At 40.0% G+C, this 27644-nt stretch overlaps 1 protein-coding gene across 2 annotated transcripts in view; it reads right to left on the bottom strand.

Moving 5' to 3' along the window:
* Window positions 1-27644, bottom strand: part of LOC116313120 (roundabout homolog 1-like) — an 81638-nt gene that overhangs the window by 33732 nt on the left and 20262 nt on the right. For both annotated transcript variants that reach the window (XM_039618820.1, XM_031730691.2), the window contains exon 2: window positions 25560-25886. In XM_039618820.1, the coding sequence (XP_039474754.1) occupies window positions 25560-25886 (327 nt within the window). The remainder of the gene's footprint in view (window positions 1-25559; window positions 25887-27644) is intronic.

Raw genomic sequence — 27644 nt, 5'->3', positions numbered from 1 at the left:
AGATTGTATTGGACAAAATAAATGAACAGAGAATAAATCAGACCCAGTTTGGTCAATTTAATAAGTGCAAATGCATTCAGGGAACGTTTTCCTTCCTTAGGGCACATAATAATTGTGAAAATGCAGCGTTCAATGAAACATGTTAGTGAAATATAATCTACTAAAGGTATGAGGTTACCGTTATTTTCCTGCAGTCTTTTATTTGCAAGGATGAAGCACTACTTCAGGTTTCTAGTGATGCAAGCCTTGCATTAATTAATCTTTTAGAAGTCTAAACAATGTGGGTGGTGTCTGTGCTTTTCACCCGTTACTTTGGAAATAGCACTCACTTTGCACACCAAGCGCTTTTAGACCAAATGGAATAAATCAATATAGCCACTCGCTAATACAATAAAATATAAAGCTGAATAATGCAGCTAAAACAGGAGTCTGGTTAGATGGGTGGAAAACTCGGGAACTGTTCAACGCAACGCATAATGATCTATACGCTGAGATCTCACCTAAAAACACCTACTTATTGGAACTGCATCTCTTACCAGAAGATGGCTTTCAGTACGGTCCCAAGTCAGCTTTCCTTTGTTACTCCTGAAGCCTATTCCATGTGTGATGTAATTTACTGAGATTTGTATTGAGCCTGTCAGGATATACACTCATTAGTGATATAAAGCATATAAAACCTCACAAAAGGAAAAAAAAACCTCTATAAACATAACTATTAATTGTGACAGCAATAGCAAACACCTGAATCCTTTAGAAAGCAGGAAATGCATGTCAGTGAGAATGGAAATGGTACAAAACCCAATCAAGTCCTCTTCTTCTGAATAATGGAGAGAACTGGAGGCAGTAGAAGAGTGGCCCTCTCTCTCTGGGGCAAGAGTCCCTCACATGAAAGCAGAAAAGCCACACGCGCACACACACACACACACACACCACCCTTTAACCCTCTCATTAGTGTAATCCTGCATGAGAACAGTAAATTGTCATGAATAAATCCACTTAGAAGTCAGCGAATGAAAGACTTTCACTTTGAGTTGGTTGCATTACCATTTCAATAAGCGTGCCACGCTGCAAAACGTTGGCAGTGTTTGACAGAGTAATTGGGAACATTAACGAGTAGATAAAATGTGGTAAGCGGAGGGAGGCGTCCGTGTAAGTACGTGTGCGAGTATGTCAATTAATTTTTTTCGCAGACACAAAAACACATTTGCAGATTTTTCACTAATAGGGCCAATGAGTCCCCCTGAAGGAAAGAGATTGGTGTGAAAGACTTTACCGGCTTTGTTTGGCAAAACAAAAGAATTGGATAGTAGACAGTAGTCAGACCTTGAGACAAATGTATTCCAGCATTTTGGCCCATAGAAACCTTTGTTTGAGCAGCATGACCTTAGAATTGTGTGTGGAAAATCTCCTTGGGCTAGCTTGATTTCTAAATAAGCACCTTTCATGAACTGTACACAAAGAGAAAAGAGGGCCAAAGTTTAGGGTATGTGCAATTACACCCTGCAGACAGAGCATAAATCTAACCCTGAGTGGGCAACTCTTTGTTTAAATGAGTATCTAGCCTAATTTCTACCTGGCCTTTGTTTGTGAAAGAAGACAAAGTGGGTAGAGATGGAAATAATAAAGTGCAAAACCCAGGAGAGATGCTCCAAGGGAGGAGTGCACCTAGGTCACAAAGCGAGGAGGAGGAGGATCAGGAAGAGCTGGTAGTGGGGAGGGCAATGTATTGTAACAAAGAGAAAAGTGAGCCAGACAAAGACACAGAAGCAGGAGAGCGGAGATATAGACACAAAGAAACAAAGAGGTATAGTCAGTGTAGCACTGGATAAGACAACTTTGTAGTCACTGTTTGCTTTATGGCGAGGCAGGTGCCAAAATATGCAGGAGTTATGTGTTAAAACACACACGCATTCCCACACACACACACACACACACACACACACACACACACACACACACACACACACACACACACACACACACAAATCACACGCAATATACACATTCATAGTTACAGCTATGTTCTGCATCTTAATGTACCCCGAGGTGCCCTAGTCTCTCCCTCGTCATCAATCTGAGAGACAACTCAAGGCCCAGGAGAGAAAGAGGCTGTGGGCAAATATGTAATGCACTGCGGTGTGCCAGAAAAAAAGAAAAGAGAAGAAAAAAAAAGCACAATATAAATCAGACAAAAGTACGAGATGGAACAACGGATGGTGTTCACGCAAATATTTTGAGACTACAGCATTATATTCCAGAGGATATTACAGTGACTGACAGATATACATTATGCACCGAGCGCCACAACACACCCGAGCCCATGCTTTCATTCAACCAGGAGAAACTGCGGTTTAAGAACATGCAAAGATGCTGACACTGCATGAAGTGATAGCAGAATTACACGAACTCAAGACACGCAAAGTTTGACACCGCACCATCGATAATTTCCGCGTAACTGAAGGATGTGTGAAAAGATGCAGCACAAAGTGGGGGAAAAAAGAATGATTGGCTGATTTACATGCATTTAGTGCTTCGTATCAGGTGTCAGATATTGATAATAGGATGTTCTGGCAAGCATCGGTGCTTCAGTCATGCTTTGCAAGCATTTCTCTCTTTTTTTTCTCTCTTTAAAAAAATTATTCTTCTGGAAAGAGGGCTTTCTACCAAAAAAAAATAGCACTGGATAAACATAAATATCTAAACACCTTATTACCATGAACTGCCAGAGGTCATCAGAAATTAAATAAATGATAAGTGATGCACAAATAAAATCTACGCCCTCTTAATGGTTTAAGGGAAAAAAAACAGCCTAGGAGCAGTAGTCTTTGGCACTTAGAAGCCCTTCAAGTCATGGCGTAGTCTAAAAACCAGTAATTTAGAGTAGGAATGGGAACAGAAATCGGGTATTACGGCAAGCTTGTTTGGTTTGGACCGAGCTGCGCCAGGGAGGAATGAATGGGAAGAGAAATGAATGAGGGGTGAAAGATGAAACTTTAATGATCCCTCTTGGGAAATTGGGTCATTGCAGCAGCACGGGGAAGGGTACAGATAAGAACAGAGCAAACGCAGGTTTCCAGATAATACAAGTAATTAACGTGAGATAAACACACAAAGGATAACTAAACACATGAAAGCGATAATTACGCACACATTTATATGTTAAGCACATGTGTCAAAATGCCAGACAGGTAGACTTGAAGAGTAAAGACACATATGTAAACATCCACGGTCAAGATGTTTAAATGATCCAAAATTGCAAATGGAGCACAGGAGGGAAGATGAGCAGGAAGATTTCTGCCGAAGCGGCCCCCAGCCCCTTAATTGGTAGGAAACAAGAGGACTCTGAATAAACACTTGTCATGAGACACAGCCTGGCTCATTTTTTTTCTCTGCTCGCTCCTATCCTCTTCTCCTGACTCGTTTAACTGAAGCTAACTCGAAGCCGTGTTCCCCTCATAGCTCGTCCTCCTCCTCGCAGTTCCCCTTCACTCATCACTAGTCGCAGCTGTCTAGCCTTCATTCTGCCTTGTGTATCTGTCTGTTGCTGGGACAACAAGCCAAACACCACCTCAAGATTTCCAAATATCCCGACAAACTGCTCTCTGCACCTACTACTCTCAGTCTCCCCCCGCCCTGCCTTCACTGTGGCCTGCAGTCCTCCCCTTAATTCTGCTTTCTGGTCTTCTTCCTAATTATCTCTCGTGGAGGCCAACATAGCCCCTACCATCCCCCGCACCGCTTCAACCCCGCTACTGAGAGACCCTGATGAATAATTTCACGTTTTTCTAGCCTTCTCCTTTCCCTCAACCTCAAATTGATTATTGTACAGAAAGCGCAGCTAAAAGAGCAGCCCAATGGGTAATTTGTCTTTCTGATGATTGGAGTCCATGGATAGGTGTGGGGGAGGGGAAAGCGAGAAGGCTCCAAAACGATATGGAAAGGGAGTGAGAAAAAACGTGATTATACGAAGAAAAAAAAATTAATATTGGAACGCTTCGCAGAGCTCGTCTCTGATAGCTCATTCTGTTTGATGTCGTGGTCAGAGGAGTAATTGGGAAGAGTGGACATTTGCATGTGGGAATGTTCGTACGAAAGTGAACAAAGTGAGCAGAAGAACATCCTTGAGGACTGTCTGTAATTACATGAAGCGCTTTGGAAAATGCTGTGAATGCCTGTCATTCGCTCTCCATCACAAACACTACTTACAGCCCCGTGGCTACAGACACTCATCCATCGATGTTTGATTCCACTTAAATATGACTGACTGACGTGCTGTCGGAAGACGCTAACCTCCAGGTATTCCAAGCCTCCAATACTGTGAAACTCCCACCCGGTGGTGTGCAAGGCTCTGGCGATGACAGGGGAGGAGGGTATAATTTGGGCACCACAGGAAAGATCACTAAGTGTGCATGCAGATATTCTGCCTTTTCATTAGGGTGAGGTATCCCATGAATAAGCGCTGCTGAAATAAATGCCTGTATTTATTCTGCTTTAACATTAGGTGACTCACCTAACTGCGTGTGTGCAAATTAGCAGGCCAAAACAGGGTCAGTGGTGTGAGTCATTAGCAATTTTGGTTAAGGCAAGTTCACACCTGGATATTTCTTGATGGCACTTTGCTGTAATGTGATGTCGAAAGTTGCAAACATTCTTCATTTGCGATTTTTCTTATGCAGGTCCTGCCATGTGCCTGTGATTCCCCATCATCGCAAAGATAAGCTGAATCAGCCGCCCACCAGCTCTCCTTCTCTCATCTCTCCGTCTTCCCCTTGCATACACCCTCATCACTTTTCATTCCCCCCCTTGTGTTTTCCTGTCTTCTAACTTCAATCTCCACTTACTCTCATCTCCTTTTGTTTCCTCTAAGCCATCTCACTATCTCCCAGGGCTTTGTTCCTCCCTATCTTCTTTTCTTTTCCTCTACTTCAAACCTGCTGTAAAGTCTTTCAGCAAGGCTAGATTTTCCTCCCTGTTATTTTTTTTTAGGCCTGAGCTTTCCTCATTTTCTCTTCCAGCTCTGTTGTGCATTCTCCACCCCCCACCTCCTACCCCCAACCCAGCAAACCCTCCTAATGGATCCAGTGTCTGCAGAATACCAGAGTAAACCGCACAACTGCACTGTGGCTTCATGTTTGTCTCTGCTTCAGTGTCTCTCTACTCCATCTATGAAAAAAGGGGGGTACAAAAAAATGAATTGAAAACTGCTGAACACGAAAGCAAAAAGAATGCTTCACAGTGCAGTGTCTGATATCTCAAATAAAAACCTGAAAATTAATGTTTTAACTTGAAGGGTTTTTTTGCTTATTCTTTTATTTGTTAATCTTTAACTAATAAGGGGTCATGTAGCTTTTTTTCTTTTTAAAAAAAATAAAACTGCTTAGGTTTAACTTTCCTCTGTTCATGCAGTCATGGAAGCTACCATTAAACTTGATACTTACCCAGTTATTCCATGTTCCCAAGAAACTGCTGTTGCTTCTGATAAACTCAGCAAATATTGTGCATGAGAAGCTTTTTTCCCCCCGATTTTGTGCCATAACTTATATCCCCGAGGAAATAACAGGAGGATTCCGCTTAGTAAACAATCCCGTCTCCTAGAAATTATGTTTTCACAGTACTAATTTGCCGAAAATATGTTTTGTTAGAAACGTTAAGGGCATTAGTAATACCGTTTTGATTGACAAAGTAATATGTTTGCAAATCATTGTCACTAAAAGAGTCTGCAGAGTATTCAGACTCAATTAAAGTTTATTTTTATGCTTCACTCTACTGAGGTTACAGATAGATGGTGGTCTGGGTAAAATACTGAAAAAAAAAAGTTAATTGAAGCAAATCATCCAGTGGAGGTGGAGACACAAGTAGCTGCAATATTTCCACACATAAAGGATCCACTTTCTCCATCTAGTTATTTTAAGAAGCTGAAATGCCAATCAAAAAATGACTCTCTGCACTGAATTTGAAAAAAAAAAGTGTGTACAAATAATTCCCACCTCAAAAATATAGAAACTATGAATCTTGATCCTGCTGGTTTTTTGATCCATGTAGCTCTTCATTACAGCGACAAATTTAGCCAGAGATAACTCTTCTAAAAATGTACAAGCACAAACAGCAGGAGTTCAAACAAGCCTTGTAGCTCTCTGCCTCGGAGGAGTGAACCAATAGGAGTGCAGGCAGGAGGCTGCAACAAGCTTACAGGTGCCGGCGTGATAGACAACGCGATAACAGACCGACAAGGACAAATTGTCACATCTCTGCTGGGCTCGGCACTCCACAGGTAGACGGCATCCCGAGCAGCCCGAGACAGTGACAAATGGACACAATTTCCCTTTATTTATCTATGTGTCGTGTGAACCGCAGAACACATGCTGGCCTGCCCCCCCATAAATCTTTATCCGGTTAACACAATGCCAATAAACCAACGCATTAGCCCTCCCAAGCAGGCTAATCAAGCATATCGCACAATCTGTAGAGTACACAAACACATTCCTGATTTAAAAAAGGAAAGAGAGAAACACATCAAAAAGACATTATAGAATCCCTTCAGAGAAGTGCTGTTACTCACAGGCATCTGCACACAACAGCAAAGCATTTCCTGCTAAAAAAGAAAAAAGAGAGAGAGAAAGCAAAATAGAAAGGATGCACTCAGAAAATAAATCTGGGGGCAAAAACATGTCACTTATAACCCCGGTAATAAGTTTCTACTGTGGAGATGGAAGAAGGCTGGAAAAAGCTTTAGGGAGTCAGGGAGGTCAGGGAAGAGAGAAGGCAACATTTATACTGGTTAGATTTGATAAGGCCTGGAAATTGCTGAGGCATCCACTTCCAGAGACAAGCAGCCTGCCAGTCTGTCTCGGTGACTCTGACCGGCTTGGCTCAGCCGAGAGGTGCCTCGTGTGACATGATGTCCCCCTCTGCTATTAACCCTGCTGACACAAGCTTTCCTCTTACACAAATACCTACATCATCAGCTGCCAATCTGACTGTTCAATCTACAAACACTGGACTAGAATGAATGCTCTATAGATGAGCTTGCTCCCTCTGTATGCAAACAAAATCATTTTGCAGCCCAAAAACGACACCCTGGTCTCCTTCACTGATATCAACACAAACGCTCACTAAAACTCTCCCTGCTGGTTTTGTCATATTACCTGACAGAACACCAGCAGATTTTTTTTTTTTTTTTTTTGCTCAGTGCCAAGCAGTCACTGGTGTGAATGGCTGAGCCTCTGGATTTAATTAGTGCTGCGCCCATATGGATTAGTAAACAGACAGGCGCACACACAAGCTGAAAGTATGTCACATTCCCACCTGATCAGCTCTTAACATTGCCCTTGGTGGCATGCAAACACAGATGCACACATGAATACACACACCAGGGGGAAAGAAAGAGGGCGGGGCGGGCTGAGCTTTAGAATCTGGTGATTTCTTTGCTGTAAATTTAATTGGTTTTAGCAGCAGTGCAAAGAAAACGTTAAGGTTGGCTTGCTGCACCATGTGCACAGAGACAGCTGCTCTGATGGGTAGGAGGTAGGAGGGAGCAAAGTGAACATACTGCTAAATAGATTATTTTAAAAACCAGCCAGGTTGATAAACAACATACTGTCAGCCTGGCAACGCAGGGATGCAGATGGATGGAAGGACACGCAAACACACAGTACCATACTCTGCAAATATTCACTTTGCCTCTAATCCCATTGAAGCCCACGCAAAGGACAAATTTCTGTCTGGTGTTGTTAATCTCCTGGGGTAGTTAGAGTTGTTGGTCATTTTTGGATCATTCTCGATGTTTAGCCAAGACTCTTTTACTGGTATGTTACCAACCATTTGTTTCCTTATCCCACTCGCCATACAGGACAATTATAGAAAGAAATGATGTATACACAAGTTGTGATATCACAGATGTTTTTTCAGGTTATTTAATTATGATTATCTCACATGGTATATTTGGTATTTTCTGCACTTCTATGGCAGCTGTAAAACGTATGTCTCAAAAGCAGAAGATCACAAAATAAGGTCTTTGGATGATATTCAAATGTGACTACAACCCATTTTTTATAATGTGGTAACAATTTTTCTTTAAATATTGTAGCAGCACAAAGATCATTTTGATTACACAGTGAATTGTAGAAGGGCAAATGGCATCTATTCCATTCCCACTCAAACCCTCAAGTGCTTTCTCTGCTTTGTAACTTGGGTAAGTGGGTATGATCTCACTAGTAAAATGAGTTTTTTGGGATGCTGAGAGCAGAGTTTAGTCAATGTGGTCACTAAGGACACAAGGCTCTGAGGCAGGGGGTTGATTTAGCTCTGGTTCTGCAAAGTCATAAACAAGAACCAAACAAATACAGAAAAGAGGTAGGCATGTCAGGCTGATAACTAAGGTAACGCCTAAGACCACCAGATCAATTATTCCTGATCTTTTTCTTGCAAAACAACTGGAGATGAGAAAAAGCCTGTTTCTTTTTTCTTTGTTTGGCGTTTCAATCTTAATATTTGGCCATGCTAACAAAGCTGTTAAAGAATGCTTGATAATTATTGTTCCAACCAATAAGGTTCAACCAATAGTTAGGCTTCTTGAAATATTTTCTCTTTTACTCCGATATAGCATTTGTGACTCTTTCAAGCTGTTTATAGCTCTTATTCAATAATCTAAAGGTAGGAAGGTTAACCGTACAAATCAGACTAACATTTAATAGTTTTACTCAGTACACAACACTATGACTCCTTGCCAGGGACAATAGAATGTCTGCTTTGAATGAAAATGATGATTTTGTCTTGATTGCATATTCAAACAAGACAGAAACACCAGTAAGCTCTGCTCCAGTACACTTCACCATTTGATCTGAGTGGAATATACTTGTACTATTGCACGAAACAGCTTATAGGCAATGGCCATTGGTCTAGTGAACCACTAACAGTATTTCAGTGTACCTAACTACTTAATGAAGAAAAGAAAACAGATTTCCAGGTTTACTTGTAAAATTGTACACCACCATGCAAATTTCTTGAGCCACACCTCATTTCTTTAAATGTTGCTAGAAAAATAGGAACCTGATGTCACAATTCATTAGCACAAACATACATGGAAAGACTAAAGCAGAGTTTGAAAATCAATATAAGCACATTTACTCTTCTGCAAAGCCTGAACAGTATTATCCAAGCTTTCTTATCATCCCTTGAAGAAGTCTTGAGGAATAGTTCTCCAGGCTTCCTGAAGGACATTCAAAGTTCTTCTTCGGATGTTCGCTGCCTTTTGTTTGATTCCGTGTCAAGATAACACTGCTTCAATACAGGCTCCATTGTCTGTTTTCTATCAAGGTATACTTCTATTGAATTGGCAGCTTGTTTGGCATCAGTGTTTTCCTGGTGGATCAAAAGGTGGATATTACAGTAGCATTCATAATTCCATCAATTTCTACAAGATCCCCACCATCACTTGCACAAACGAAGCCCCAAACCATGACAGATCTGCATGGCTGTAGACACTCACTATTGCACATCTCCTGACCTACTTTGTACATGCTGATTGACGATTGGAATCAGAACTTTTAAACACGAATTCATCACCCCATAAGACCTGTTGCCACTGATTTTCAGTCCAGCTCTTGTGTAATTTGGCATACCTCAGCCTTTCCTCCTCTTTCATCTCTTTATAAATGGCTTCTTGACAGCCACCCTTCCATTCAGAACATTTCTAATGAGGCCTCAGGTACTGTTGATAGTTTTAGACTTACCACTTCTCTTTTGGCCTCCACTTATCCAATTTCCTCACCCTGCACACCATCCTACTGAAAATTAGTGGAAAAGCAGTAGATATGCAAAGAAAAACTTTAGAGAGCCTTAGGAACTATTGCTCAAGACCACATAAAAAAAATTCAAGAAAGTCTGGCTCGGTAGAAGACAAAAAAATGGGAGATATGAGGAGTTGCTTCACTTTTGCACTGTATTGTAGTTTTCTCCAGTCCACTTTTTTTTTTATATATAATTATTACATAAACAAAGGAAGTAAGGGGGGTACAGGAGATGACAGGATTGCTTAGACAAGTTAAGCTCTAATGGTTTCCTTGACACTCTATTTATTACCTTAAGCCTAGAAGTCAAATCATGCACGTCTCCAAAAACAAGAACCTGAATGGACAGTGTCATTTCCTCATTTCTGCACATCAGTGCCCACAATGTATGAGCCTAATCGAGTCATCAATGATATGTTACAGACTGAAAAAAATCTGCAATACGGTAATGAGGTTTGGTTATCCTTTACCCTTAAGGCTACTCAAACTGAAATGTGGTATTTAGTTTTAGCTGTGCAAATAATGAATAATACATGGCAATATATGCTACGTAATGCGATGGTGGTTAGAGCATTTTATGCAGCTAAGATGTGTATGAATAATAGCATAATCTGCTGCAATTATGGATAGATAGCTTATAATTAGTTCATTGTAATCCCTCCAGCTGTCTGGCTCTAAGCAGACTCAGCACTGTCTGGATCCAAATAGGAAGAAATGTGAAAGAGAGCAGTTAGGGGTAGGGATAACCTTATTCTGGGAAGACACTTTTTGCATTGTGGACTAAAATTAAATAATGTCCTTCACAGTCTGTTGAGAGAGTCTTTTATGTCTCTATAGGCAGCAGAGAGAAAAAAGCGACACAAAGAGGAGAGAATTAGCATTGAGACGAGGTCAGAGTAAAATATCATTCATGCTCCAGTCCCCCACTCCCACACACAATAAAGCACACCATTCCACGTCATACAAAGGCTTTTATTTTTTTTTTTAAATCTAGCCTTGGTTGATTTCCATTCTCTTAATTTCAATTCACTGTCTCATTTGGCAGCATGTGTCCAAATTAATTGGTTTGTTGTTGGACACGCTGTTTTCTTCCGCTCTGCTTGACATAAATATGCAATTGCTTGGGGGTTTGAATAAAAAGTGGGAGGTCAACATACCTTTACGGTAGTCCTACAGTAATTTACAAGGCAAAGAACAGTGAGCCTTACTGGGACTGAAACCCTTGATTAGACCCAGTAGGTGTCTGTGGTGAAGGTAGCCCATGTTTAATAGCTTTCATTGAAGCGTACTGACTAACATGCATGGGCTGTTAAAGTCCTGGTGTTTTTGAGCTTCTCGCTCTGTTCAGAAACCAAATGGGAGTGACAAGGAGGACTATTGAACAGCAGACTGTGTATACTGTAAACAATGTACACCACATGTCCTGCTGTGTGTTCATGAGAGCGTACAGCATCTTCCACTTTACCTTCCCAAAAGCAATTCAGTACCAGAGTTACCAAGTGGCACTGTTGCTTTTAACTACATAAAGGTCTTCACACACAGGAATGAAACACAGATACCTATCACAGTTATGCATTCCTGATAAAGGAAATGAATTGCAAAGAAAATGTTCAACCAAGCACATGCCTCTGACTTCAGTAACCAACCTTGCCTACATTTGGTCTTTACAACAAACTGTTCTCACACAACTACAGGGGATAACTGGCTGTGAGATTTCTGCTACAGCCCAATGCAGCGAAGGGAAATACTGTATAATTCTTTGTTGGGCTCACAGCATTGAAAATACTAGATAATGAAACTTCAAGAGCAACATATCTGTCTAGAACATTACTCATTGCATTGTTCCTATATTCTGTATTATCAAAAAAATCATTAACCACAGTTTTGGTCTGGTTCTTCTAAAACTTTGCTCTGTCCTGAAACTGTCCTGTTAAGGACACTAGTTCATGAACATTAAAAATATACTTTTTCTTCTGTGTTGGTACTCTACAAACAGATTTCTTTTTTACATCATTAGGACAGATGAAAACATTCAGAGATGAACATCTTAAATCTTTAACCTAGTGTCTTGGTTGCAATAGGGAAAGCAGAAACCCAGGCATCCCTGTTCCCTGCAGTTTTCTCAAGCTCATCGCTGGGTATTCCCAAGCACTCCCATTCCAACTTGGAGATATAATCTCGCTACCAGATTCTCAGCCAACTTTGAGGTTTCATCCCAGTTGACCATGCCCTGTTTAGACCTTCAATAGGTGGCCAGACCACCTTAACTCCCTTCTTTGAATCTGGAGAAGCAGTGTCTGTACTTCCTTCACACCCTCGTATAAGAGAGAGTGAGGCTTCCTGTTAAATCCAGAACTGAATTCAAAATCCTGCTCCTCACATACAAGGTCTTGAATAATCAGTCCCCATCTTATCCTAATGACCTTTTAGTACTTTGCTCTTACACTGCAGGCTTACTTGTTGTTCCTAAAGTGTTTTAAGTAGGGGAGAGTAGGGGATTCGGGAGACAAACACTATCTCTACTTTTAAGATTACTTTTAAGATTAGGATTAAAACTTTCCTTTTTGCTACAGCATATAGCTAGGGCTGGCTCAGGTGATCCTGAATCCTCCCTTAGTTAAGCTGCAATAGGCTGAGGCTGTTGGGTTATTCCCATGATGTATTGAGTATTTCTTCCTCAGTCACCTTTCTTACTTACTATTTGTTAATAGACCTCTCTGCATTGAATCACACTTGTTATGATCTCTGATTCTCTTCCACAGCATGTCTTTTATCCTGTCTTCTTTCTCTCACCCCAACCGGTCACAGCAGATGGCCGCCCCTCCCTGAGCCTGGTTCTGCCGGAGGTTTCTTCCTGTTAAAAGGGAGTTTTTCCTTCTCACTGTCACTAAAGTGCTTGCTCACAGGGGGTCATATAACTGTTGGGTTTTTCTCTGTATGTATTATTGTAGGGTCTACCTTACAATATAAAGCGCCTTGAGGTGTCTGTTGTTGTGATTTGGTGCTGTATAAATAACATTTGATTAATTTGAATCTTCTTCTACAATCTCAGTCTTTCAGTTGTTACTTACGTTCGCACATGAAAGATGTATAATGTCAAAATGAATGCCAGCAAACATACCACTGATCCAGACCAAGACAAGTACACAACATTCACAGTGTCTCTTGAAGACACACAAATCAGTCATGGGAGTGAAATGTGGAGTAAACAGGCTAATCAAACAGAAAGGAATTCATATGTATCTGTAAGCAAGCATCAGATATTCTCATCCCTTGCCCTCTACCCTATTTTTTTCTCATTTTTCATTCCTCCCTAGTATCCAACACCACTTCCAACTCCCCCCATGGCAAAGCGAGGCAGGCAATAGTATCTGCTCTATTACAGTGCCTCTGGAGATATCTGCCTTCTCAGCATGCAGCAATGCTGGAGACGGAGAAACACATAAACACACATGGCGCACACACAGTGGAGACCTCGGGTCTGAGATAATCAATGCCAACAGAGCAGCACTGGCTAGAGAAGGCAGAGAGAGGCTAATTCAAGGCTGAGCTCTGTTCATATAAGAAAAAGGCAGCAAGGAGAGAAGGAATGATATCTGTAGTTCTGTCATTGTGAACGATTTAAAGCAATCAAAATTGTTGTTTTTATTGTATACAGACATTTAAAAAATGTATTCCAACAACAAAAGAACACCACATGGCTTCAGCATCTATTTATAAATTGCACGAATGTGAGGACAAAAAAAAGGGCGGCAGCAAGAGTGTAAGACATCAGACTGACAGCACTCCTGCATCACAGTCGCTGTCTCCGCACACGGTGTCAACAAACCTCAAGGAAAGCTGACAAGAGGTGCAGGTGTCCAATGGCTATTAGTCTAAAAACTTCCTCATCTGTCAGTGAAGGGAACCAGTTAGTGAAGCAGCTGTCAATTAAACAAGCACTCATCTTGAGAAGCCTCTCACACTCAAAGCAGAGAGTGGGTGAAAAAAGACGTGCATGACAGGTGGTTGTATATGTTTTCTTGTCTGTCGACATTTTGGTTCGAGACCTTTAGCGAGACATTTTTCATGGCATATATGACACAGATTGGTTTGATGAAGGCCCATAAGGGTGGGGGTGGGGGGGTGGGGGGAAACGTACTGAAATGCCAACCAGGAGCAAAAACAGAAAAAGTGAATCTTGTTGTTCACAGGAGTCTCAGCAGGGATGTGGAGCTTTCCATTTTTTAAAACTTGGACAATCAAGTAATGATACTGGAAATGCAAAAAACAGACACGAAAAAACTTGTACATTTCAACATTTTCTATGTCAATGCACTATTTATCCACAGCCCTAAATTAGATGAGGGAGATTTTGCCTCCCAGTACCTGATCAATCCAATTATGAGTCCAGCTATAAAACCTGGCTCAATTTGTTCACTCCAAATTAATTCAGTGGGCTTATAATTAACCAGCTCTGCTTGGAAGCCACTGGGATAAAATATAGGAATATGGAGCTTGGAAAAAAAATTCTTATCAGCCTGTGAATCTTTCATGAGAAGATGTAAAACCTGCCAGGAGGAGGTTTGCTTACAGTCAATATGAAATTCAGACTCAGTTGTATCATGAGACCCATTCAGACTTGACATGCATGCTGAGATCTGAGAGAATACACATCTCACTGAAGTAGTAAAACTATCAAAAAGCACGAGCCAACCGTCTCTATATCTTAACTCTCTAGGTTGACTTGATCTTGGTGGTATTATCTCCCTTGTCTCTCATATCAGGAATGTAGGTTAATAATATTTAACTATGATCTGACACTAAGAAACAAAGGAAACATATGCTCTTTTTTTGGTTTTCTCAGTGGAAAATTCAAATACATTTGTGTAGGTTTTGCTAAAAGCAAACAACATTAGCACTCTACAGCTGAGACAATTTGCACATTAGGGTGTAAGAGTGTACCTGTCTGTCATTCATCTGCTACTATACATAATGCTGCTCTAGAAGATAGTGGTGCCATCAAGCACAGAGATTTGAAAGCTTTTTTTTTTTTTCAACCTAGTCAGCGTGGACCAGAGGTTGAAATTTCATGCCATTATTTCATGTTAGTACATAAACAAAGCGTCTGTATTTAATACGATTTCTTTTTTCCTAAAAGTAGCAAATTTTACTATGAAATGCAATATTTAAAGTTTGATTAACAAGGGTATTATGCCTTTATATCAGTTTTCAGTGAAAATGCGTTACTGTTACTGACCCACATGTGACAACCTCTGCCCGACCTGCAACCTTTTTCTCTGCATGTGTTCCAGCTCCCTGGTGGGCGGGGCACGGCTTGTCAGCGCCAACTGGGAACACCTGGGCCCTGTTTTCCCAGACCATAAAGCTGTGGTTGGCACTTCATTCTGCCTCTCACTCTCAACCCACCATGTCATGCATTTATTTAGTTTTTCTTAAGGTGGTTGTTGAACTTACATGACCTATAGCCACCTTCACACTCATGTGGACTGATCTGGATGTTTTTTTAAAAGAGAATTTTTTTCTTTTGTACTTTTTTACATTTTTACATCTAGTTAACTCCCAGGCGAGATTGATGTAAGGGATATTTATGTCATTTTCCATTGTTTGACAGATTACAGCTATCATTTGTTCATTACTCTGACCTGTCATACATTACATGGACCGTTCTAACAGGATTCATTGATGTTTTTTTCTCAGAAGCTGATCAATTAATATAAACTCTACCTGCATAAAATAAGCTATAAAAAGTCCCCTTATCATCCTTAACTATGAAAACAAGTGACTATAAAGGAATATCATCTGACAGATCAGCTGTAAATGTCCTTTTGCCTCCGTAGCAAAACATGAAGCAGAAATGGAGGCAAATGTTTATTAATACAATGCACATATTTAAATTGGATATCATACCCCGAAAACATGTTACCGTAAGAAGATAACAAAGCAATACAACAATACAAGAGACATTATAATAAACTCCACCAAAAAGTAATATTGGTGCATGACAGTATTTTTCTTATGGTTGACTGTGGTAAATTGCCAGTAGATTGCTGTTTTGAAAATGACTTGAATTCTGACATGTTTTGCATATCTCATTAAATAGCGGGGGCGGATTTATGCCCTGAATTTAGCATAAAAAATATAAAAAATGTTGACTATAGGCACATTACCTGCTTTTAATGTGTGTATGTGTGTGTGTGTGTGTACATGTTTAGACATCGTTGAGAGGACAGAAAATTGTCATGCTATTATACTTGTGTGGACCAACAGTCACTTATAGGGACAAAATGCGCGTCCCCATGAGTTTGAAGGCATTTTTGACACTCAAAATTTGGTTTTAGTGTCAGGGTTAATATTTAGTCATGGTTAGGTGTAGGCTGAGGGTAAGGGTTAGGGTAAGTAGGGGGGAGGCATTACTGTATGTCAATGAGATGTCCTCACTAAGATATGAAAACGAGTGTGTGTGTGTGTGTGTGTGTGTGTGTGTGTGTGTGTGTGTGTGTGTGTGTGTGTGTGTGTGTGTGTGTGTGTGTGTGGGAGGGGGTGGAGGGGCATTAATATTTGTATAAATTAATACAAAGTCACAGTGCCAAAGGCCATATCACTCAGAATATCCTTTTAATTATTTCCAGTTACTCCTCAGTGTGTCTAACTTTTCATTTACAACTCAGCTTTATCTCTCCTTAAGCTTCCAGAGTTCCTTCTAATATATTGTCTGCATTTGTGCCTCTTTGTTATATTTCTGTGATAGCCTTGGGAATTCTGGGAGAATCAGTAAAGCAAATACTCCACGGAGAAAAACACAGATTGAGAGAGGATGGCCAAACAGAGCAGGGATCTATTGGCAGATGGAGATTGCATTATGAAATGTCTTTTCATATTCCGTATCATCTCAAGATAAAATACTGCCATACATTTGAGAGAATCAGTGGGATAGAAAGCCTACTTGTAAGCATATACTGCAATTGTGTTTGCAGACTCTTGTACCTGATTGCTAGGTTGTAGTAGATTGGAGAAGGCTTTCATTCAATTGTCTGTCTCACACAACATGACAGAGACCCTGAAATTGGCCTTGATGACAGAGAAGAATTTATTTGTGGGTGAGGGCGGAAGAACCCAGCCAAGAAAATAAAGGCTGTGGATTTTAGTGTCTAATACAAGCCACACTAGCAACTAATTGGAAAAACGACTAAACTTGCATATTTGAAACAATATCATAAAATGTAAAAAGGTAAAAAGAAAAATTGTCTGTTATTATTCAATTATGTTTTAGGGATTGGAAACATTGACAATGACAACAGTGTTTCGCTTTTTTTCATGTGCTACAATATTAATGTTAAAAAAAAAAAACGCTGTGTATTTTAAGGAAAGCAGAGCATCAACATGAAAACACACAGGCACACCTTTGTTTTACCCTCTCCCTCACACACATGCATACAGTTTGTACAATAGTAGGAACAGCAATTTTACAATGGGGGACACGTTAATGGTCATCAAAGCTTCTCAGCAAACAGCAGCTCCTTCGCAAACATGTTGGCAAGTATTCCCACAAGAGCAAGATAGCGATGCTCCAGAAGGAGGAGAAGCAGGGAGAAAATGGCAGAAAATAGGGGATGCAGAACTGACAGCCAGGCAGGCACAGGAATGTGGTGCCTTGGAACTGTTCATCTCATTATTCCCCTTTCCAGGGAGAACCCACCACACCCCTACAACCCCCCTACACGCACCCACTCTCACTCTTTTTCCCCCCATTTTTTGCTGCATGTTATAAATTACCACATCTGCAGCCTATTAGAGAAGATACCAGAATCTTTGGTTGTGGTGGGTAAGCAGTAGGAACAACACTGCATACACAGTCAATTACACTGCTGCTGCACTAGCAACTGCTCACATCTCTGATTCCAAGTGTCTCTCAGTGCTTTTATGTAGTGTGAGTTCTGTGAAAATACTCTACTGAGATATTCTCAGTTTCTCATATTATTTCTCCATTAGTGTTGTCTGATTAAATGTGCTTGTTACTCCAAAAGCACATAAGCATTACACCTTAGGTTACTTAAATAAAAATGTTCATTTGCTGAACAAAGTAGTTTTTTTTTACACTACTTGTTGCATTACTTTTGTATTACCCAGCAGCATGCACTTACTGCCACACAATAATATGTAAAATCTGTAAAATTTAAACTTTACAAATCAAGTATTACCAATTGTACATTAAAGAGGTAAGTATGTTGTCTTTCCACATACTTGGTACAGCTTTATGTCTTAGTAGCAGTGGCTAGTTTGCACTTTAACATCACATTCTTATCCTTTTCAATAAAACTGAAATTCCTATCATATGTAAGTTGGCTCATTTTTCCCCAGCACACTTTTGCCATTCCTCTACACAATCTCAAGTTGGTTGATCCAAGCACAAAGCCACAGGAGATGGGTGTGTTGATTTTTTTTATATATAACTATGTTAATATATTAGTACAATAATGCATTACATGACTGTGTTCAACAAAAATGTAATGGGATCATGGTAACACTATAATTTGAATCACGTTAAAGTCAACACTGATCATTGCCCACATTATAGCACATTTGTTTATAACGGGCTTCAGTAATGATGTTTAAAATATAACATTTAGTCAGTATTTGTTTCAAACTATATGTAATTTACTTTATAGTAAGACCAGCCCAGTTCACTGTGGTGAAAGTGATATTTATTTTCATCACCTAAATAAATAGCTGCAAATGTATTTAGCCAATTCTGATTTTATGATTTTAACAAACATATAAATAGAGAATCTTGTATCTTGGCAACAAGGACATAAGAAAATAATTACATAATTAATATAATATTCTGAAATGGTATAAACTAGCTTAATCATCTTAAATCACTGTGTTTGATTGTGCAAAAACTAATTAATGTTTCCTATTTCAGATGAGCAATGATGGATATAATACCAGAGAAGCTACGTGCTTTTGAAGCAGATACAAAAGCAAAAGCTAAGCATTTTACTCTAATGGTGTCCCAATTTTACTTTGTTAAGCAAAATGCGAACGGCGCTGAAAGGATCTGTTTTTCTAAACTGTATCGCTTCAAAGACGGTTAATAACAAACAATAAGCACTGAGATGAATTTCCCAGCAATTTGGATGTCTGGTATTTATTCACAACATATAAGATTTGATTGTATTTGGCAGGAATAAAATAAAAATGCCCGCCTCTAGTAGATCGCATTAGAATTTTGATGTGCTTAATGATAGTCCAAAAAGTTGGCATTTAATTCACAAACACTAACAAACAATCATCAAACCACAATTACGCAGCCCGCCATCTGGGAGAGTGTTCATTTTTCATTTTCATGGCCTGAAGGGACTGTCAGAGTTGTGCATAGAGTTATTTATTTATTTATTTCAACACAACAACACCCAACTTTCAGCAGCTGATACGATGAGACACAAAGGGGAAAAAGGGCAGAAAGTTTAAGAATGAAAACTGACATAAGGTGAAAAAAAGAAAAAGGCAAAACGTTTGGCACCTGAGGGTGTTAGCATTAACCCCGAGCACACATAAGACTGGTGGGTGCTGGTGACTGTGGTGTGACAGATAGAGGATGGATAATGCTAATAACTTAGCAAGTGCACAGACATCACTCTTCTGTTGGTGACAGCGGGATTACTACGCCACGCTGTAAGCACTTAATATTTTCACAGTGACAGTTTCACAAGCAAAATGGCACACCAGACGTATCATAATTTATGTCCGTAAATGGTTTGTCAAAAGTTTTTACTTGATGATGAGGTTTTTGTTGTTAATTGATTTCACTTATTAGATGCACTGCTACAGTTAAGCATGTTAATGCTGCTTATTGTTTCTTGTGCAAAGTTGCAAATCAGCAAAGGGGTGAGCATAAAAGGCATATGACATCAGAGCAACCTGACACAACGAGCATAGGGTTTTATTGGAAATAGATAAAATCAGGCTGTATTACTGCTCTAAGGATGCAACAAAATCCAACCACCAAGAAAGTTCTTTGTTTAGAGCGTGTAAGGCGAGGGGAGGATTTATTGTCAGGGGAAATGGGACAAGCCAAACAGTATCTAACAGGCAACAATTAGAGCAGAATACATTAATTAAATGCAAAATGCCGCCTAGCATGATTTAATGGGCGGAGAAGAAATGAAGAGATGCAAGGCAAACGAGGGAGAGATGCTCTAATATATATTTTATGCCACTCATATATGGGCACACAGAAGCAAACTCTACATAAAAATCATTCAAAAATCATAAATTCATGACTACAATATACAATATGCCACGTAAAACTGGGTTCCTACAGTGAACCTAAATGACATATGTGTGATCATATATAAAAGTAGATTCATCAGTTTTGTTCTTTGTTTTTTCTTACTGCTGGTTTAAACACACACACATGCATACACAGAGACACACACAAAAACACACACATACACAATATTCTTTTGTTTAGAGAAACTATATGGAAAGCAAGATGGTTGCAATTAATGTTGTCATTCAGTAATCACCCAGAGTGTAAAAATGTGAAGGTCAGTCTTTTCCTCTATCATGACGCTCCAACTGCTGTTTCGGTTAGCATGCATACATATACAGCCCAATTCTCATAAAATATACACACAGACACAGACTAAGGGCTAGCTTTTGCGTTATGATTATATGGCCACACACCCAGGAGCCATATGGTCTTTGTCAGAGGCTCTTGAGTACTTTACTTCCCTTCTCCTTTCACCAAGCCGTTGCAAGCCAAACAAAGTCTTTCCCTTCGTCCTGACAGTCTGGTACAAACTTGGCTCTTGGAAAGGCTCAGCTGAGGGGAATACAGCAACTAAAACTGTTTAGACAATACTTGAAGAGCACTCGCCCCCAGTCTCCAGACTGTAAACACAAACCAGCTGTCCCTGGAGTGTGATACTTATTCACTGACTGATCTCTAACCATAGGCCAACAGGGAGGGAATAAGGGAGCAGAACACAGGATCAGGAACAAGAGGATAGCACGGCTTCCACAGACTGTCACAGGCAATTAGAAATAAATACTGATATGTGGCTCTGTGGCTGTGAATTGAAGACCATTCACAATGTGTCGGTGGTTGTCTATAAAACAACATCGCTTCCCGTCCATATGGAGCGAAAATGACAACGTTCCTGTGATATACCACTCTACTGCCACTTAGAGTCTCTTACTCCATTTATCCAGAGTGACTGGAGACAGGATGTTGTCAGTGGCAGTGACAGCCATCTCAAGTAAAGAGACATCATTTAAGGGATAGGGGCAGTGAGAGGGGGACAAGCACTCTAAGAAGCCAGCTCTCTGTCTTTGCTGCCTTGTGTATCTACTGAACCTGCTTAGTTTTAGCACAAGATTTCAACCACAGAGAAAAGACAGGGTCCCATCACAAGCTGCCAATCTGACAGGGTGACTGAGGTAAGCATATCTCATTGTCCACGTCAAAGAGAATAATACAGTGGACATGTCTATCAATTTAACGCATTTGTGTAATTACTACTTCATATGGCTTCCACTGACTTCCCAGCTACAACTACAGCTCTCTAGAGTGTGGACACAGGCCAACAGTGGCTCAGTAATATTTTGTGCGGCCCAGCAGTGTTGCAACCCTTCCATTCATCGCCAGTTTATGTCACACTATAATAATTATCAGTGACTGAGACCAAAAGGATATTCTACTCACTTTCAGCTTCTTTGGTATATCTGTCATAGTAGACTACACCTAGCTAATACCACCATTTGGGTCCCATTTATATTGAGTATTAAAGCAGATTTTCACATCCAGTATTACATTATAATATCATATTAGTGATATTATGCATACTTATTACATATTCATTACAGTTTTCCATAGTCTGTCTTTCTAACAAAAAGAGAGTACATTACAAAAGAGAGTGTGTCCTATCAGTAGGTGTTAATTAATATATTAATATAAAAAGAACAAGATAAAATATTAACAATAATAGATCCAAAATAGTTTCTTGAGTTACAGCATACTGAAAAAAAGGGTTATGAAATGCTCCCTAATTTCAGCTCATAAGCTTCCTGTAAACTATCAAGTTATGACAAGTGGTATGCTTCAATATGGACTCATGAAGTCAAAACAACAGGGTTGCAACATCTGCTGGTGAGCGGGGGACACATGGTACCGTAGAGCACATCTGTTAATAGTATGAATAATGTATTAGTTCATATACCAATAAATTGTATATACAAACAGAGAAATCTTGTGGGACGCTCTAATTGCATGACGAGTCCTGGATCTGTATGGATGTCTTTCCCTGTGGCTCATTACTTCATCACTGCAGTGTTGCTGCTTAACCTTCAGCCCTGCAATGAGCCTCACTTTCCACTAGCAAATGACAATGTCCAATTTCATTAAGAATAACATTTATTTCTCTCTCTTACTGAACCTAAAACTGTTATACTACCCAATAACCTTTGGAGTACACAAGCTGTGACTTTGCCTTCACCTCAATAAAGCTCTCCATGATTGAATCAAGTGGCTGAGGTCAACAGGACATATGTTCATTTCCCAGGGTCCGCTAGGGTCCCTGCGGGCAGGAAAAAATATGCTGAGTGTCTTCAGTGACATTTATTGGATAGGAACTAAGTTAGATTTTTTCCCCTTTTTTTCTAATTTCATCTCTTTCACTTTTAGAGAGGATTCCTCTACACAGTGCGTGCACGAGAGTGTGTATGCCTGTGCACATGCATGTGCGCATGTTGTGCATGCTTACAAAGTATTTCAACCCTGTGGTCATGCTTCAGGCACCAGCACATAGTACATCTGTCACTGTCTCTACAACTTCACCTCAATTTTCTGCAAACAAGTTCCATTTCTGTGCCTTGAAGGACAGATACTTCTTCCTCCGTGTCTTCTGTTCCAGTATGTCTCTGTCACTCCTTTCCTGCTCCCATCACTTTACATCTGTCAGCCCCCAACAGCCTTTTGTCAGCCATCTCAAAGCTTTTCATCATCTTTCCCCGATGTTAGTTAAATTGTAACAGCAGCAGAAATGGTTTTAATACAGTAAATTCACTTGGAATTGAGTTGAGGTTTTAGTAAGTTATTATTTCCCACTGTAGCGCTCACATTTTCTTTGTCGATAAGAGATGAAAAAAGCTAATTCTCTCTGTGGGATTCTCGTCAGTGTACTCCAGCAATCTCCAATCACAGTACAAAAACATATTCAAAAAACATATATTATATAAAGTAGAATATTAATGGCAGCCATCTTAATTGACTGTGACTTCTTTAATGATTGAGGACATTAGTAAAAAAAAATATTATATTATATGTTAAAACAAATGACTATTGTCATATGTTCAAAAAGAAAAAACTTCATTTGACCCGAGTTCATTTCTGATGCAAAGTGCATGCCATCATATGAGTGCCATCGTGTCCTCCCAGGTGATGGACATATATATGGCTACCTGTAAATGCTTAAATAAATATGCTGCAATCTCATTCGCGTACTGTGTTGTATGCATGAATCCATGCTGTACCGATGCTCTTCACCACCTGCTTCTTTCTTCCAGCTAATGTGTTTATTCTCAGTAGGTTTTCTTTTTTTTTTATCAAATCTTTTCGCTTTTAACCAGCACAGTTTGTCTCACTAGACAGACTGCAGATAGCAAATACAATGCACAGTGGTGTGAACGTTTACTGTATCTAACTATAATTTTGTGTGTGCACTTACTCTGTTAGCAGGGTAAGGACATTTCTGCACATGCTAGTGAATGAACCCCATTGTCTATTTTTTTTTAAATGAAAGACCTTGTTTATTTAACCTAGACAATGCTAAACCACTTCCTGCACATATTACAGCATCCAGGCAGTAAAAGTGCCTGTCGCCTGACCTGCCACCAACAGAAAACATTTAGCCCCTTGATAAACAAAGAAAACTTATAAAGGATGCCCTCAGTGGCAGCTAAAAGCCTTTATCAAGCAAGACTGAGAAAACATTTTTCTTACAAACTACGAAAAGTGACAGTCGCAGTTGCTGAGCGCTTACACAGTGTTGCCGGCTTCCAATTCAAACATTTGATGTTGAAACTGTGCATATAGTATTTTAATTAAATACAGCATTGAAATAATTTGCCAATCACTGAATTTCACATTTTTAACTGCATCTCACAGAGCACCACAGCTTTTTAGAAAAAGCTGAATTTTAAAGAGTAACTGTAACATATCCACTGCCACCTTTTTGAAAGCATCTCCTTCAAACAAAGCAACCCTACACCGTTACTATTACCCTAAAGAGGCTAAACAAATTACTTCACACACTTTTGACAGAGTAAGGTCAGTCCCCTCTTTAACACTCCCCAGCTCCTCACCTCTCTTCTAAACACCTTAACTCAGCAGCATTTGCCAGAGGGCATTTTGTTTTACCACCTAGCCCCAGGGTGACCCATGAATCCGTGTGACCTCTGAAGGATAAAGCAGGGAGACATAATTCATCCAGGCAGCTTCAACAAGTCCTCTCTGTGTTCCCCCTCGACCTTAAAACCTGGCAGTAAATTTAGTGAACTACAAGTAATAAACTCTCTCCCTGGAGGGCTGAGCTTCTCAAGGTAGGAGCGCTGATCTAGCATTACCATGATAGCATTTGACCAACTCTTTCATTATAATTCAAAAGGTGAACCAGATACTGGAGGGGTATTATTATTCGAAAACCTTGATGTCTGCCCAGGAGATCGAGTCTGGGTAGCGCACTGCAAAGCTGACGCAGCTGAGCAGAACTGGGGATTGACAGTAAAAGATAGGGAGCTCTGAAGTGTGTGAGGGCACAGTCGTGGTTATTAACCCTTGTCACCAGCACTTTCAGGCCATTATTTACTCTTGTTTCATTCACACTAATCCTGGTATTTCTTACAATAACTGCATAAAAGACTGTCAGTCCATGTGCACATACCCTGTTCTGACCTTTTGCTCTTTGGCCTCTTCTCCTTTAGATGCTCCATTCCAACAGTCAAGATAACACATAAACACACACATATGATTGGTTGCATGCAAGCAGATGGATTCCTGCCTGTGACATAGTGCAGTAAAAGGGCCGTTTAACTGGCAACTCCCCATGCTTGCTGTTTCCAGGGCCATGATTCAGCAAGTTGAGGTTGTCACCTGTTGGGAATACACAGCTGACACCTGTCTGAATTTCCTTTATGGTCTCTCAACCACAAGCTAGTTAGGAATGAAAGTTCCAAAATAAAAAGAAGATTGAAACTGCATAATGCTTTCATGAGACATAAAAGTGGTTAAGTTGGAAGGTGCCAAAAAAAACCCAAAAACTTAAATAAAAACTCATTTTAGTACAAATAATTGAATAACTTTAATCTTGTAGATTATCGTAAGGTTATATGGAGGAAATAGTGAGCAAATGAGAAGAAGCTACTTGCTTTCTTTTAAAGTAGATATTAAATTTGCTGCTATCATCGTCTTTGGAAAATTTAATTAAAATGTTTATAAAAGCTTAGGTGATTAAAATCTGGCCGTGTGGGTAATGGACCTGGGTTTTAGATGGAACTTTTGAATTCTTGATCAAACACTTACAGATATGAGACATACTTTGGTGTTGTTTGACTGCTTCCACTGATCCTGTTTGTAAGATGCAGTGTCTGATATATAAAACCCTCCTGGTGTTTTGCATCTTTTTTCTTTAATGGCATTGCCAACATGAAGACACCAACAACAAAAAAAAACCTCAACAAAAAAAACACAAATTTAAAGGAACTTACTGGCTACTTCCAGAGAAGCATTGTGACTGATCGCCTGGCCCAGATAGTTTCGGGCCACACACACGTAGCTGCCATCATCTGGCTTGCTCCGACGTCCATGGACGATACGCAGGAAGAAGAGGGACCCACTGGGAAGCAGCATACGGTGGGAACGGGGATTTTCCCTGTCCGTCTCAACACGCTCCCCATCTTTGTACCATTCCACCGTAGGCGGTGGACGGCCTTCTGCCTTACAGTTGAGAGTGGCTGGCTCCCCTTTGGACACAATGAGGTCAGAAGGGTGTTCCACGATGCGGGGAGGGAAGTCTTCCTGGCGAAGACGAGACCCTAGAGAGGAAGAACGGCACAAGATTTAAGGTATAGCGTTTATTACAAATTAAGCTACATGCGTATACATGTTAGCCGAACACAAAAACACCCCAACAATAAGCCACAGTGAAATATAACAGATAATCCTTCCACTCAATAAAAAGTGGTGGTAATCAAAACAGCAGCAGTTCTAAAGGAATTAGACATGGCACATTATTATTGATGTGTAAGTGCCTTCATTTAGCAATAATCCAGTCTGACAGTGTAATTACCACACAAACACATCCCCTCTCATACTACACATCCCTCCCCATAATATGTTTTGCTCTTGTTTAGTAGTTTGGAACCCCACGAGGTAGAGTAAATTAAAAAGAAAAGAAAAAGATGATGACACGCAAAATCCTCAGGAAGTAATATCTTTGAAAGCACGTCTAGCCTTCAAACGTGTATTTATAAGATGTAAGTATTCACAGCTTTTAAGAAAATCTTTTAAGCTGAACTATAATAGGATTACAGCATTATCTGTGGTCCCACCGAACACTGGGATATAGATTTTTGCGTTTATTGTGCTAATTTAAATATTTAGCCTATTTAACTGTAGTAAGACTGCACTTCAGTTAAAACTGAAACAAGTGGCAGAAAGATCTCCAATAAGTATACTTTATAAATGACCCAGGGAATTTATAGTTTCCAAAATATTTTTGTGTTATCTCTACGGAGCTTCTGTGGTATTTTCTGCAGCTGCCTGTTCTGAATGCCTGTCCTCAGGATAAACCATCACTTTATCCCCAACCTATTCAGTTGCGTGTATATTTTTATGCACATTTATTTATGATATGTGTTTACAGCTGAAGCCAATTTCGCCATCGCCTCAGAAATTGTTAAACAAACCAAGATGAAATGAGAAATCTGCAGCCACACCCACACAAAACGCCCACAAAATCACCTCTAATCCATGAAATACTGTGGAGATGTCAGTCATACTGGTCTTTAAAAGAAACTGTGCAAGAATGAGTCCCAGTGAGGCAGAGGACAAAGAAAACCTCTCTAATGAGAGAGCCAGGTACACAACTCCAATGCCTCTGTACATCTTACATTCTATTCATCTCTTTCCAACCCCCATCACACTGAAGCACACACACTAGCCCACCACCAACCGCTCTGCAAACAGACCATTACTCATTTTCTGTCCTCCGTCCCTCCTGTATTTTCTGAATCTTGGGTAGATTCTGCAAGACTGCCACAGGTGTTATTGTTTTCCAGAATTAGTTTAGATTACCTGTAATCCTAACACAAAATGCACAACTAAGTGTGTGCAAAGGCAGTAGTATTGCGCAGTAGAAAAGGGAGGACACAAATGGCCATTTTGCAACTGCTGTTTACCCGTTCTATGACTGTGGAAACACTTCTGTTCTTTCCTGCTGCTTCTAACAGTACTTTACACAGCCTTCAGTCGGTCTTGCATTAATGTACCAATGGCCCTGTAAAGCTGATAATCACACTGTGCCAGAGAGTGATGAGCTCCTACACTCCCGCTGCAACCAATAAATCCCACACAGACAAGTGTTTACTCAGATAGATAACACCTTGTGAAATGGGTGAGAACGTGATCTACTGGGTAGTGTGGTGCAGTTCTGGTGTTTGTATAAAACTGAATTTTCTCGGGAAGAAAAGAAAATAGTACATAGAATACAACCCCCTACCACACAGTACACAAACTGATAAGAACAAAAAGGTGAGGAGTGTGCAGGCTTATCATTAAAACTGAAAGATATG

This window comes from Oreochromis aureus, linkage group 10, assembly GCF_013358895.1.
Source record: "Oreochromis aureus strain Israel breed Guangdong linkage group 10, ZZ_aureus, whole genome shotgun sequence".
Classification (NCBI taxonomy): Eukaryota; Metazoa; Chordata; class Actinopteri; order Cichliformes; family Cichlidae; genus Oreochromis; species Oreochromis aureus.
This window is presented reverse-complemented; position numbering and strand designations above follow the sequence as displayed.